Raw genomic sequence first — 14,813 nt, forward strand, 5'->3', positions numbered from 1 at the left:
AGACAATTGCTTGTGCTCTTTACCGATGACATGCGGAAACAGAAATGCTCATTCATTTTAAGGTGTAAGAACAGAGAACAGTTCTCTCTTCATCAGCATCATCTCTCCTCTTGCTTCCTCCAAACGAAAACATGGTGACCAAAAATCAAGTGTGGAAGAATGTTACAGTGAACAATACAGAAATCAGGGTAAGGCTTCCTTCAGTGAGACTTCCAGAAGAAAACTTTATTCGACCTTCAACCGCTGGGTAAACTCTCTTCATTCTCTGGAGGTAACGGGAAACAACCTCAATATCAGATTCACCTAAACAAACAAAGAAAAAAAGGTGTGGTGTCCTCAGCAGCTGCCAAGCTGTGAATCAGAATTTAAGAACCCATCTAAAATTGCAGTTTTAGCTCAAGTCTTAAAGCAAACCCGTTCTCTACAGTTTGCCATTCTGAATTGGTGCACATCAAGACAGCGTGGGGGTGTAGAGAGCTGTTCCTTGTGCACAGATAAAACATCTGTGGTGGTTTATAGCCAGAATTTTTGGTAGTGACTCATGTTTTTATCAAAAAAAGAATTCTTTTTGCGTAATCTGGCCTTTTTTTTGTTTATTTTACATCTGTTACAATGGTAACTTCCAGTCAGAGTTAGGTAGATCGAGGCAGTCTCCCACCTGTTTGGGGTAGAGCGCTATAGATCTGGCAAAGCTATTGCTTACGCCTTTTCAAATTTAAATTTTTGGTTTTAGGAAGAACTTCTAGTCTGTATCCTGCTGCATGCACACAAAGTATGACATGGCTTTTCAGCAGTGGAAGCCCCTCTTCAGTTGCTGCCATCCATGTCACGAGCCACTTTGATCCAAGCTCTTGCAATCCTGAAGTGCAACACCTCCATCTTAAAAGTAATTATAGTTTTGCCCCTCTGCCTTACTGGAAGACTTTGCCAGAACCTTTCAAGTTGTTCCCTTTTTGTTATTCCTGGTGATTTCTCTCTGTGTGAGTTTCTTTCTGCATGCACACGAGGTTTACTGAAAACTGCAGCCCCACCAAATTTACATGCTGTAGGCTGAATTTGATTTAAAACACTAATCCTACCTGTGAGAATCAATTTTCAATTGAAACACCCTGTAGAACTAAAAAAAATAGTCTATAATGAAGGTGCAAAAGGAAATTTTTTTTTTTTTGTAAAAGCATGCTTTTATCCTCCAGAAGCAGAACTTCTGAAATTAAAGTTCTGCAAGATGTAGATGTGCTCCTAGAAGATACTTTTTTTTTTTTTAAATAAATACAGCACTACATCCTCGTTGTGTTTTCAGAAATAATGGATTTTAATCTCAAAAATTTTTTCAAGTTTCCCTTTGTCCTAAAAGATGTACATATCCGTCATGTGAATGCTGAATTTCTAACAGTTTGCATGCAACTTCAGTGGCTCTTAAGGCAGCATGGTAAACCACTACTCCCTTTCTACCTCCCTCGCCTGGTGCCTGCCGGCACCCTGCGCGTTGCTGCCCGCAGAACTCGTCAATGAGTGCCGCTGCTTGCGGAGGGGCAGAGCACGTTGGCATCTCTCCCCTCGTCCTCTGTGTTGCTCGCCTGAGCTGCACGTCCTTCAGCAGCAGAGGCGGCAATTCTGTCTTTGCAAATACTTCTGTGCAGTGGAAATTTAAGGTCTAGAGAAAATAGCACCTTTCTTTTTGATGCCTTGTTTAGTCATGAGTACAAGTGCAAGGCGGTACACATAATATGCACTCTCTGTAGTGTGGCTTTTGCTTTTTTTTCTGGTTTATCGTGAGCTCAGAACTGCTCTCTAAGCAGTGCTGCATTGATAAGGCTCGGTTTCTCTTTGACACTTTTGTGGTTTAACTGAAAAATAATACAGTTGCTGGCTACAACCCAAACTAGCAATCCAGAGCAGTCAGATTAGAAGCAAATTTAATCTATCTAATAAAATCTGAAAAATCTGACACTTGTACTATAAAAAGACCTTTCAACTTTTAGGTATCGGTTGTCTGCTGCCCTGTTGGTGCCCACACTTACCTTTACTGTATCCCAGATTTTTGTCTTTCAGCATACGATAGCCATCTCCTCCAAATAACATATAGGATGGAAGAGTCACGTTGTATATTTCATCCATCTGGAGCGGGACGTAGGCTGGGACTCGGCAGGCTGTGCAAAGCACTTCTAAGCTAACAACTCTGCTTCCTGGGGCTCTGGAGAGATCATAGACCACATGGATGCCTACGAAAAGACACGTTTGAATGCCACTTTATGCAGTGCCTATTGAACATAGAGGGCTAGAAGCAGCATCCTCCACCATTTTCAACAGATTCTTTAAGTTAGTTTCTGTGTCTGAGAGGTTGAATTGTTCTGAGTGATACCAGTTCACGTCCTATTTTCTTTGCACAATAATCAACTTTTATCCAAGGAAACTCATGAGATTAAAGAATTGCTGAAGTACTGTCCCACCTATCTGTCTGTTCTCTTCTTGTCACTGCTCCACAGAAGGAAATGACTTAGTCTGAGGACTACGGTACTGCAAGATAAAAATACCTTCCCTTATTTCTGTAGTCATATGCTTTCTCATTAGTCTGTCCTGTTGGCTGACGTGACTTCTTTTAAAGCCAGCCATCCACCGTAATTTAGCAGCTATTATGGGTAATAAGTACTGTTCTGAAAAAAGAAAGCCAGGCCAGGGCTGAACGTTGCGGTTTCTACTTGCTGTAGGCCCCCCAGAACAAGTGTTGCCAAGAATTTGTTCATCACTTAAAGCTAGTCCAAAGCAGAGAGGCTCTTCCAACTCTGGTTCTTCTGTCCTGAACCCTTTCCAGAGCTACCAGTTATCTTCTTTTTCTGTGAGAAGGCAGCAAGCAGAGGGGCTGCTGCTGCTTTACCTTTGTGGTACCCAAGAGCGTGGTAACTCGTGAAAGCGCTTGCCTCATGTGTGAGATGTGGGTTCTAAATTGCATGGCAGGGGAGTGCCCCCGTCACCAGGCCACGTGGGGGGAGAGGCATGGAGGGGGTGGAAATCCCTCAGCCCCTGCCCTTGAAGTTCAGCTTTTCTGCTAAATAAACAATAAAATCCACATTGCATCACAGGGAGAGCAGGAATAAACGTAACTGTAGCCCAGTACGCATCTGGATAAATATATGGGGAGCTGCAATTCAAAAAATGCATATGTTTTTAATATTAACTGTTCATCCCTAAAATATTTAGAAATTCTCCAGAGCAACTCCGTAGCCCACTTGGACTAACTCCAAAACTGTCAGCAATTGTTAGACACAAATGGCACAAAATGACTTTGATAAACAGAACTTTGGCAGAGTAACTGCGTGAGACACCCGGTCTGGGGTTTCAGGTAGGCTGCCAGAACTGAAACCAGGAGTTGTTGTAGCGATTACTGTGTTACGGCTACACTCAATTATATCTTCCTGTAGTTAACTGAAGTGTTAAACTGCTGCCATTACAGGTTACTGAACCAACCTGGAATTCTGTCCCTGCTGAAGGGAACAGCGATGGCCTGTGTGCTGCAGCTGCTCAGTTAAACATACGCAGAGGAAATAGTCTCAGTTAGCTGGAGTGCGTGAGGCACGGAGCTAGGATGTATGGCCAACTTGATTTCCATTCTTAAAGCAGCTCCCAGCTGCTACACAAGGCCAACAGAAGGGATGGCTGGCTTGGAAAACTGAGAAGAGGAATGAAGAAACGTACCTCCAACCTGCAGCAGCTCTCCGCTTCCTTTTCCGTATCTGTGCACACTGTGCTCAAAGGCTTCTTTCAGAGTGGAGCCTTTTACCCTTACCAAATCAAAACGACCTCCAAATGGCAAAACAGACAGCAAATCTTCCACAGTAATGCTCCCTGGGGGAATGAGACTTTGTTTATGTTTTGGTTTGGTTTTTTTTTTTTAAGTCTACCATATTATTTCAGGATTGTTTAACAGTACATTTTTGACAAGGAACGTGGCAAATACAATTTGAGAAAGTGAAGGCCAGCAAAGCTGAGGATCACATCCAGACCAAAGAACCTGTGCCTGTCATCCAGCATGTATCAAGACTGATAAATCTGGGTTTGATGTAACTGTGTGTATTGCTATTCAAATAATTCTACTAAAAGAGATTACAAACCACCAACCTGAGATGAAGAAAACCAGATATTCTTACTAAGTTAGGCGATTTTTCCAAGTGCTTAAGACTTACTCACATAGTCATACAGAAAGATTTAGCTAAACTGAAAAAGGTGTTTGCTTTCAGTTTTCATTTATGTGATAACAGGAAAATAAAAACTGTAAAGCTTTACCGTTCAGAAACCCCTAGGATTCACTTATTCGACTGCAGTCTACAGAAGGCTCCCAGCGACCACACCGTATGACCCTCTACGGTAGGAGGTGAAGAGTATCTACGGTCTGCCTTTGTTCCACAGCAGCAAGGAGAGAGGGAAATTATAAAGAGCACCGTGTACAAACAACGCTGGGAACTTCTACTAATGTCAGCCTGAGTGTGGTTGTGCTCCCGTGATGGATAACCATTTGAGAAAGTTTGAAATCGCCTCCAAACACACTGCAAATCCCATCAAAACAAGCTCATACCCAACACTAGGTTCAGGCTTGCTTAATAACTTGATTCTTCCTTCTGGGTAAAGTCGTCATTCAGCTTGTAATTTTACATACCGTTAGTGCTCTGTTCATCGATGGGTGACCGTATCCCACCGCCATTCAGGATGCAAATTGAAACATGGTTCCATGACTTTCTGTCCGGATGTCCGACATTCTCATAAAGCTACCAAAGGAAAATGTTTAAACTGGTTTTTAATCTTCACTTAGTCTAGGCTTGGGAAATTTGCACCCAGTCTGTGACTGAAAAGAGACAGAACGGTTTTGTATCTTCTTTAGCATTACCTTCAGCCCCACTGCAGAATGCTTAATTACTACAGAACAAGGCAAAAACCATTACGGTATTTGGTTTTTTTAAAATTTTCAGCATGAAAAATATTTGCCTTTTTCTGTAATGAACTCTTGGACTCTCCCATTGTCTGTGTGGATATGAAATGACCAGGGCAGGGCAGGCCACCTGAACCGTGTTAATCTTCAGAAATAACCAAGTAGAACAGGAAAAAGCTGAGAAAATAAACAAGGGTAAAGGAAGGGATGGACTGATTTCTGTACAGGAATGACCCTTCGAGTCTCACAAAGAGAAATACAGGAAGGACATGACAGAAGTCTCTAAAATCAAGAGGGGCACGTGGCGGCTAGGTAGGAATCAGTGAGTCTTCTCATTTCAAGAATGATAAAAAACTTAAGAAAGATTCAGAGAAGGGTGACAAGGACGGTCAAAGACACAGAAAAGCTTCTGAATATAGAATGATGATGTAGGCTCAGACTGTCTAACCTGGTAAAGAGGCAACAGCAAGAAAATACTTGAGAAGCCTATAAAATCGTGAGTGGTGTGAAGAGGGTGGACAGGGGCCAAATGTTCCAGTGCAAGGACTACTCCTTGGTGTCCAGCAGGCATCCAGCCAGCAGGCATCCAGCCAGCAGGCAGCAGGCTGCGCACAGACAAAAGACCAAGGTCTCTGCAGGATGTGCAGGTCAGCAGTGGAACACCCCACCACCGGCTGTTGTGAAGGCTGAAGGCAGTCAAGAGGAGATGGTGGGGCAAGATCAGGGAAGAGAAGTCCCAGCGGGAGCTAGTAAATACCAAGACGCCACTTTTGGCTTGGGAAGTCCCCGAGCTGCAAGCTGGTGGGAGGCGGGGACAGATTTGACTACAGCATCTCCACAGGCTTGTCCGGGTATATGCTCTTCCCTCACCATCCACCCTCAGTCACTCCTAGAGACAAGATGTTGGGATGGACAGTCCTGTCGTCTGTTCCAGTTTGGCCACTTCTCTGCTGCACCCCTATGCTGAGTGTTTGCAGCCTCTGACTTGTAGCTAGGTGTGTAAATGCTTTGCAGCTCCAGCTTGGCGATCAAAGTTATTCCCTATAGGCAGATCCATGAGATGCTCTTGAATTTGTAACTCATACTTAATCAATGAATGGATTTTTTTCTCTTTGCTGATTTCAGTCTGAACTATAACCCCTAATTTACTAATTTGCCTGGAACAGATACCAGGATTACAAATCTGTAATTCTTCAGTTCCCCAGGGAAGTATTTTTAAATTCTGGTACTCACTTGCTGTTCTCCAGTCCTGCGCATAGAGGCAGTTGAAAACAAGAGCTCACACACCTGTGTTAGCCATTTCACATCTGAGTTCCTCTGAAGTCCTCTGTAAAAATGCCACCTGGGTCTGTCAACCTTTTATTCTGAGATTTTGGGCTACTGTTGGAGAAGCATCACTGAACTAAATGGACCTCTGTTTTGACTCAGTACAAATAAATCGTACTTCATCACATGACACATTTCTCAATTGCTACATTTCCCAGGACAGCTCTAAATATTCAAGCCCGTGGAACAGGCATGTCTGTTTTTTACCTTCATACCCTGAATGCATGGCAGCAGAGAAGAAATGAAGTGTAGAACTGGTAAAGCAAAGAACATGAAGGGCAATCCATGTATCTAGTGGTGGCTGCAGATGGTTTTCTAGAGACGTCAATTTAACTGAAGTAGAATTTGACCTCCCAAGACAAAGTGCATAGCAAGAAAATCTACAGACTTCTGAAAGACTACAGAGTTACTTTCTTTAAGCTTGGAAAGTGCTGAAGCATTTGATCACATCTTTCAAATAAAAATATAAAAAAGTCTAGCAGGAAGAAAAAGCAAGGTGTTGCAATTTTAGTAGAACTGTACACAGAGTTCCCAAATCTTAGTCTAATTTGGAAATTAGCCCACGAACTAAGAATTATTTTAAGGATTACAATACAAGCAATCACATGGACTGGATAAATAGCTTTGGGCATATGCCCAAATGAAAACTCAGGATTATTAATTGGCTCCTGACTTCGGGGCAGTGCTGCAGGACATTTATGGCAATGCTTATTTTCTGGAAACAGTCATGTTCATGAATGCTTTTCCCTGGAGCACCCAAAGGAAATGGTGCTGCAGTGGGAGAGTAAAACAATTGAAACCAGCTAGTTTAAAAACTGGAAGTGACTTCTCATAAAGAGAACTGGTGCTACGTGACTGTTAAAGCCCAGCGATACCTGTCGAGATGCAGCCGGGGCCAGTGGCTCCCTCTGGGCTGGGATGCTGGGGGCTTTTCCCTCTTCTGCACCTGGCTGTGCATATGGCCTTTACCCCTCCTTTGCCTCAGCTGGCACCTTCTGGGCTCTTCAGGGGGTCAATTCATGCCAGTAATTTGGCAGAAAACTACCCTGATTATTTTTTTTCTGGGCTAATACGTTAAAAAAGGGTGACAGTAGAGCCCAGTGAGTAATGATGGGGCAGAAGGTAAGTGCCATGAGCAGAAGACAGGTAGCAGGGCAGGAGAGCAGTAGGGGAGCCAAGTTCTCCTCCTTGCTTGAGGAATGGGCTCTTAGATCAGATGGCTGTGTCTCTTAAAACTGCAGCTTCAGAGAGCTGCGAAAAGCCATTCTCCGTATGAGGCTACATGCAAAGAATAAACCACTCCTTACTCTATACAGCAAGATTCATTACAGCCTTGCTTCTGCCAGATCTTTCTAGGGATGCACTAGATGTTATGGTCTTGGAAAGCAGCACAGAGCCTACGTGCTGATAGTTGGGAGCCTGGGAGCATTTCGTCTGATAGCTCTGAAGTAACATTTAGATGTGATTGCCACCTGTGGTGGCAATGCCTTACCACAGCATCACAAAGCAAATTTCCCATGTTACATTCTTGGAAACGGCACGCTTGGCTTGTACCATTCAGGAAAACACTGGTTTTTCCAATCTCTTTAGAATAATTCCCCAGGTTTTTCCTCCAGTTTTCCACTTCTTCTTTAATGCGCTCATCTGTAAATAAGCATGGCACGTATCTCATATTAATGATACTTCAGTGAATACAAAGTTTAGGAAAAACCCCTGCTTTTCATGATTCTAAAATGTTACGCTTTCTCTAAAGGCTCTTCAAGAAACACGACTGCTATGCTCACTTCAGACAAAGCCTGTAAAGGGAGCAGGCAGGACGGGACAATCAAGTGAACGAGCTGTTACTGTGCCACAGCAAGGTTATCTCCCCCCATAACACTTAAAAACATTTTTGCCCAGTCCTGTTCTAACCTCTGACTGATGGTGTTTCTATACAGGAGCTTCTGTACAGGAATTTTTAATATACAAGTGAGCTTGGTCTTTATTTGACATCATATCTTTTTTTTTTCCTAATTATAGCTTCTTCTCCCTTAATGTCGTGCTAAAAGGAACACTAGCTCAAATACCAGTGTCAAGGAATAAACCCTTTATACAAATTAATTCTCTATGCACATCTCTCTGCCAGCTGCAAATCTAATTATTTCAGAAAAAAAGAAAAGATACAAAGATACTTGTATATACAGACAGATAATGCCGCAACTGTTTTGTATCAGCAATTAGTTTTAAGCAATTTGCCACGTAACTGTCAGCAACAGCAACATTTATGGAAAGAGAACACCTATGTATCTGAATGTTTACTTTTACTGACATGAGAGAATATAAAGTCCCTTTACATCATCTCATTAACAGATCGCTCAGAATAACATAGTAAATAAGAGTACGAACACATCATTTTTAATGGACTTCTTTTGTAAGTACGCTGGCAGAACCTTGAAAGTATGATGAAAGCTCAGAGCTTTGCACAGCAAAGACTGGACAAGAAACAAAGACTAGAGAACCAGCCCTGGGTAATTATGGAGCTGACAAAAAGCAGGTAAGAGAGCTTGGACAGTTATAAACCGAAAGCAACAGAGGGGCTCTCCTCTTCCCAGTTCTTTAAATGTTTCAGATCTGAAACACTGAGCACACTCAGCACTGAAAACAATAAGCTATGGGGTTTGTATATTGTATTTGCACGTTGCCAGAGTAGCCCAGGTTTTTTCTGGAACATTTCCACTTTCCTACGTTGCCCTAAACTCTGTTCTGAAGAATCCAGCCCCAGGCAAAACAGTGTAAATTAGTCCTCATAATCTTTGAAATCATAATTACAGGGCTAGCTAAAATGGGCTCCACTAACTGGTAAGGTAATGTGTCACCTGAGCTCCTACAAAAGGACTTTCAGTGATTTAAATAGGCAAAAACATACACCGAATCTGTGCATATTCCAAGGCCACTGTTCAGAAAGAGGAATAAAGGCAAATGGGTACAACTGGAACACAGCCTGAACCCTACCCCAAAGAGAACTGCAAGCTCTGGAGAGCTGAAGTATTCTGTGGCACTGTACTGCATATTGAACATGGTAACACCTGAATCGTGGTAGAGTGCTGCCGGCAAATTCGCATGTCCAGGCCACATACCTTCAGGAACACTGCTGTCCAGCAGAATGGGGTTTCCAACCGCTTCAACTACATTTCCTTTCTTGTCGAAGGTAACATTTAAGTAACCAAGGTATTTTCCATAAGCATAAGCTTGTACAACAGGTACCTTCCTCCCATCATCTGAGTCAACCATGAATGGATACGGGCCAGCTGGCTTTTCAGTAGAAGGTGGGGTGCCTGCACAAAACAAGTATGTAAAGCAGGGCTTCAGCTCGTGTGACCTCAGGGAATGTTTAGAATGACATTTCAAATGTTTCTCAGCCTTAAAAAACCCACATAGGCAATTAAGCAGAAACAACAATGGATGCATTGGGCGGCAAGCACACATCTGATTGTTCAGTTATGTTATTTCATAAGAGACAATGCTGTTTTCAGGACATGAGCTCTAATAACTACTACAGTGTTTTTTAAGTTGTGACAGCACGCTTCGCCATGACATCATGTCACAATAGCAACAAAGGAACTTTTCATTCCAATTACTTGAATCTAAACCTCTCAGTAATGCACACATACCAGCCTCTGGCTGAAAAGTTTATTGTTAAGCCTTCATGCTACGTTATTCTGCATCCAATAGAAAATGAGAATGTTAGTAAAATACGTAGGACTTCTTGATATAGCAGTCAGAACCTACAAGCAGTTCCATGAATTTGTGCATACGCCCAACTGATTTTTTATTTTTTTTTTACTATACCAAACTTAGCCCTCAAAATTTCAGACAGGCTGCAAACCCCCTACAAAAGGAAACTTCATTAGCATTAGAGTTATGTGGTCATGGAGTTAAAACTCTTATCTACCTGCAGAGTTTGAAGGGCGATTAGATGTGGGTCTTGGAAACATAGATTAAAGGAAGGCATTTAGAGAGAAGAGATCTCGGCTCAATCGGCACAGGCTACCACAGGATTTAGAAACCAGGCAGGGGAGGAAAGCGGCAAAGAAAACTGCACAGCACAGCTCTCGTCTCAAGGGGACCCGCCTTCTCCCTGTCTCCTTGACAATATTATCTGGGTAGTATCACTCCCCGCTGTGTCTCCCATCAGTATTTCCACCCCACCGTCAGCCAAGACCGAGGTCGGGCAGCTCTGGGAGGCACCGCACGCTGCCTGGCAGGCCCCACCGCAGAGCCCCCTCAACGCCTGCGGCTCGCTCCTGTCCCAAGGCCGGCGGCGTTCCCCAGCCATGCATCAGTGGGAGCCGGGGTGCCGGCGGGGCGGGGGCATGGGAGTGCGGGCACAGAGGACATGGATTCGGGAGAAAGCAGGCTCTTCACTTCCACTGCTCACACAACAACTGGTTTCCTTCCAGTTACAGTTTTCATAACATGAAATCCTGGGATAAGCAGCACGACAAATGGTCCTCCTAGAAAACCAATACAATTCTTAGTTATCTCTAACCCCTCCTCTTCTCCAGGGCTGTAACAAACTACAAACTGAACCAAATTTATCAGAGAACTAGTTTTTCTTCTTTCAGCCTGGCTGACAGAGTTGTTTCTTGGTGGTGCCTCTTCACTATTCGTTATTTATTTTGGGAAGAATTTAAGAAATCGTGTAGCTAATGAGAACCCTGCAGGATTTATGTATGCAAAAGTGGCTTTGGGTTTTTTGGAACTGAAAAGGAATCGGTTTTGATTTCTTGCTCTCGTGTAGTCCTCAAATGAATGGAGCATTAGCAAGAGAAAGTTACGCTTTCTGTTCATCATATTAGTTTACATCAGCTGCGCATGGTTAAGTGCTTGTCCAGAGCCTTATTCACTTCTTTCTTCCTGAAGAAATACTTTCTGATACTGGTACTTTCTGGCAGGATTAATTATCACTACAGCATTATTCTGTTGTAAGACAGATGTGTTCCTTTTGAAATGAAAAGACTTTTCAGTGCATCTTATCCCCAAAGAAAACAGCACTAGAATTCATGCACACATCTCAGTCAAAGTGTGAGAAGCCGTTTCATTAGAAAGGCACAAATTCGTACTGGGTAACTGAAGGACCTGTAACACTTTCCTATTTTCTTACCTTGTTTTAGCCAACACACTATATTCTCAGAACATCCTTTCTGACGAAAACCAGAAATTAAAACGCTCTAGCCTAAAACTACCATTACTGTTTGAGTCAAGTTCTACAACCCCAAAGCACACCTGAACAAGTCAAGACAACATTTGCCACATAACCTGTGGATAAACCAGAGATTTGCAAATGTCTTAAGAGACACAGATAGGTTGGACTAGTCCAAGAGTCTTAGGCCCTTATATTAAGGTATCTCTCTGGGGGTCTCTGCATGGGCAGTATGTCTCTCAACTCACACGACAGCCAGAGATTCAACTGACCAGCTGGTACGCCTCCACTTAGACTGAGCTGAAACATCCTCCCAAATTCTGCTGCCAGTTATCGATTACAACTCTTGATTTAAATGACATCTTATAGGCTTAATGTATGCATAGACACACACACAGAGACTTGAAATTAGATGTTTTACTCTGCAGTCAAACCACCTCCACAGATGTGGCTATTTCACTGTGGACGTTGGCTGACAGCTTTGACTTGGAAGGGAACGGTTCACAAATGCACTCGTGGTGCTCTTGGACAGATTAGCAAGTGCTTCTCAGCACTTGGAATAAAAATTATAGACTCAGTCCACATTCTGTCAAAACACATATTTTGACTAAGTGGATACATATTTTTTGGTGTTATCTCTCCCAGATATTTCTTCTTATTTTTTATTTTTCTCACCTCTCCAGTGTTAATAAAAAAGTAAGACAGACTTGTTTAATCAAAATAGTACAGCCTGTGGAAAAGGGACCAGGACCCACTTCCAGCTGAGGTCTTTAACCTAAAGGCTGCAGGGTCCTGTCCTGCGTGCTCTCTCTGGCCTTGTGAATCTTGAACAGCTTCAAACGGGGAGAGATGGAACAGCTTGACCTAGTCTAGTCTGACAGTGGGGTACTCTCTGGGATGACAAGAGATGTGCATGCGAGCTCCTACAGATCTAGACAGGATATGAACTCGGGTATCTCAACTCCTGGAGCACTTCAGATCTCAATTCCAAACTGTGAACAGTGGCAGCTCTTTGGACCACACCCAATAAGGCATTTTGACTACTACTATGGCTACCACCTCGAGGCACAAACCCTCTACAGGCATTGACCAACAAGCCTGTGCAAGAGAATCTTGATTCCACTGTGTAAACCCACGATGAATGCACACTTTGAATACTGCATGCATCCTTGGTTTTCCCATCTCAAAAATAATTAAATAAATCTGCTGAAAAATGCCACCAGTGGGCAGCAGGCTGCGCACAGACAAAAGACCAAGGTCTCTGCAGGATGTGCAGGTCAGCAGTGGAACACCCCACCACCGGCTGTTGTGAAGGCTGAAGGCAGTCAAGAGGAGATGGTGGGGCAAGATCAGGGAAGAGAAGTCCCAGCGGGAGCTAGTAAATACCAAGACGCCACTTTTGGCTTGGGAAGTCCCCGAGCTGCAAGCTGGTGGACTCCAGGAGCTCCACAGGCTTGTCCGGGTATTCGCTCTTCCCTCACCATCCACCCTCAGTCACTCCTAGAGACAAGATGTTGGGATGGACAGTCCTGTCGTCTGTTCCAGTTTGGCCACTTCTCTGCTGCACCCCTATGCTGAGTGTTTGCAGCCTCTGACTTGTAGCTAGGTGTGTAAATGCTTTGCAGCTCCAGCTTGGCGATCAAAGTTATTCCCTGAGGCCAGGTTTAAGAGACATTCTGAACTGTTTAATGTATAACTGTAGCATGCAATTGTGTCTCTTTAACAAGTGGGATAGTAAAAGGTGAGAGCCTGGATGAGACAAAAAAAGGCATGAGAAAGTGAGAGGAGATGAGTAGGGAGAGGACAGCGTGAAATGGATGGTGCAAAACCTTCAAGTGGCAAAGTTCCTAGGGGACATGGTGCTATCCCTGTGAATAAGGCACATGGGCAATTTTGCTGAAAACTACAGAAAGTTCCTGTTATAGTCTCAACCAGTTCATGAAGTTTCTACTAAATTTAATGAGCTATCTTTGATGGTTTAAAAAAGTCCAGCCTTTCCTTTACTTGTGTCCTGGCACAGGGAAGGCAGCAGCAATAGCGAAGCTGCTGATGGCAGGATTTCCGTAAAGTAGCATTGCTGCGGAAGAAATCAGATCAACGATACTTATCTCTGGAATGATGTCTACTGCTAGAGGAAATAAGAATAAAGTCAGAGATTAAAAGAGGGCCTGAAAAAGACAGAGGAAACTTGGGAAAAGTTTTTTAATGGCAGGGCTAATGGAGACCTATGAATACAGAATCAAATTCACCGGAAAATCAACAACCGTACATCTTATATGACTGGGTTTTTTGGTTAAGTCACATACAAGTTTAAATGTAAACATCTTATTTACTCCTTTATGTGTGTGAGCTTGAAACAGGTACAATATGTTTAGCAGTAATTTACCGGTATTACTACCTTTGTTCCTCTGTGCTGCTTTGTATAGGTCACCTTGAACATCCACAGCATTCAGGAACCTTTCAGTGAGTTAGGGCACTTCGTGTTCACAGACTGTTGTAAATTAGTTCCTTCCATGGAAGTTATGGATAGGTACCGGCTATGAATCTGGCCCAGTACAGCCAGCAGTAAGCTGTATTTGTGAAAATTCTCTGAGTTTGAAGAGAAAGAGTTTCAGCTTTTCTTCAGAAGCAACATTTTAGTAAGAAGTAAAATACCTGTATAGAGAAATGTGTTTGTATGTCCTCCAATTACAACATCCACTCCTTTCACCTTTTGGGCAATATTTATGTCCACAGAAAAACCAGAATGTCCTAGTGCAATTATTTTGTTCACTCCCATAGCAGTAAGTGCATTCACTTGTACTTGCAATGCTTCAATTTCATCTTCAAAGATTACATCATCCCCTTAAAAAAAAAGAACAAAGATGAACGTATTTACAAAGTACCTTAATTACTAGTTAAAAAAAAAAGTTGATATCAGATACTGTTCTGTATAATTAATGCAACTTTGAATGTCAGTGGCTTTCAAATGCCCTTAGCTGGTTCAGGCTCCTGATCTGATGTTCTCCAGCTTCTCAGGAGCACTTCTGTGCATGCAAGTTGTAACAAGAATTGAAAGGTGATACAAAAATTCCAGTGACAGCAATTGTGGGATCAAAAATGGACTGGCTTTTATTATTTAACTAGAGAAACTAAGTATGTCACTTAAGTGCTTGAGTATAAATGCTTGTATCGTACTATAAAGCTTTTTTGCTTCCCAGATTATACTTCTTTGAGATCTTCGATCTTCTCCCGAGTTAAAACCTCTCTTTTTACTCCACACTCGCCTCTTTCTTCCCTGCCCTCCCCCGAGGCTTTAAACAGCGGCTTCTCCAAAGTCCCGCACTAAACTCTGAATTGCCTTTTCACACAAATCATCTCACCTCATGGGAACCACTCTCAGTA

General features: G+C 42.9%; 2 protein-coding genes across 9 annotated transcripts in view; one reads left to right on the forward strand and one right to left on the reverse strand.

The window, feature by feature from the left end:
- Positions 1-9,403, forward strand: part of SNX14 (sorting nexin 14) — a 62,334-nt gene extending 52,931 nt beyond the window's left edge. The window contains exons 29-30 of one of the 7 annotated variants that reach the window (XM_035904026.1): positions 8,001-8,076; positions 8,674-9,403. In XM_035904026.1, the coding sequence (XP_035759919.1) occupies positions 8,001-8,076; positions 8,674-8,681 (84 nt within the window). In that variant the 3' untranslated portion in view covers positions 8,682-9,403. Of the gene's footprint in view, positions 1-62; positions 147-2,037; positions 2,137-8,000; positions 8,146-8,673 lie in introns of those variants that run through there. The other 6 variants (XM_035904019.1, XM_035904022.1, XM_035888416.1 and 3 more) reach the window with 6 other exon arrangements.
- On the reverse strand, positions 129-14,450 carry NT5E (5'-nucleotidase ecto). Of its 2 annotated transcripts, XM_035888494.1 has the most exons (7): positions 14,085-14,450; positions 9,364-9,561; positions 7,740-7,891; positions 4,652-4,760; positions 3,694-3,843; positions 2,022-2,222; positions 129-303 (listed from the first exon to the last, which is right to left on the reverse strand). In XM_035888494.1, exons 1-7 carry the CDS (start codon positions 14,206-14,208, stop codon positions 146-148), a joined length of 1,092 nt encoding a protein of 363 aa, XP_035744387.1. In that variant the 5' UTR covers positions 14,209-14,450; the 3' UTR covers positions 129-145. The 2 variants fall into 2 exon arrangements, with proteins under 2 accessions (XP_035744387.1, XP_035744381.1); XM_035888488.1 differs by lacking the exon at positions 14,085-14,450 and having other exon boundaries at positions 9,364-11,547.
- Positions 14,451-14,813: the final 363 nt, after the last annotated feature.

The sequence above is a fragment of the Egretta garzetta genome, unplaced genomic scaffold (genome assembly GCF_000687185.1).
Source record: "Egretta garzetta isolate BGI_Z169 unplaced genomic scaffold, ASM68718v1 scaffold430, whole genome shotgun sequence".
Lineage (NCBI taxonomy): Eukaryota > Metazoa > Chordata > Aves > Pelecaniformes > Ardeidae > Egretta > Egretta garzetta.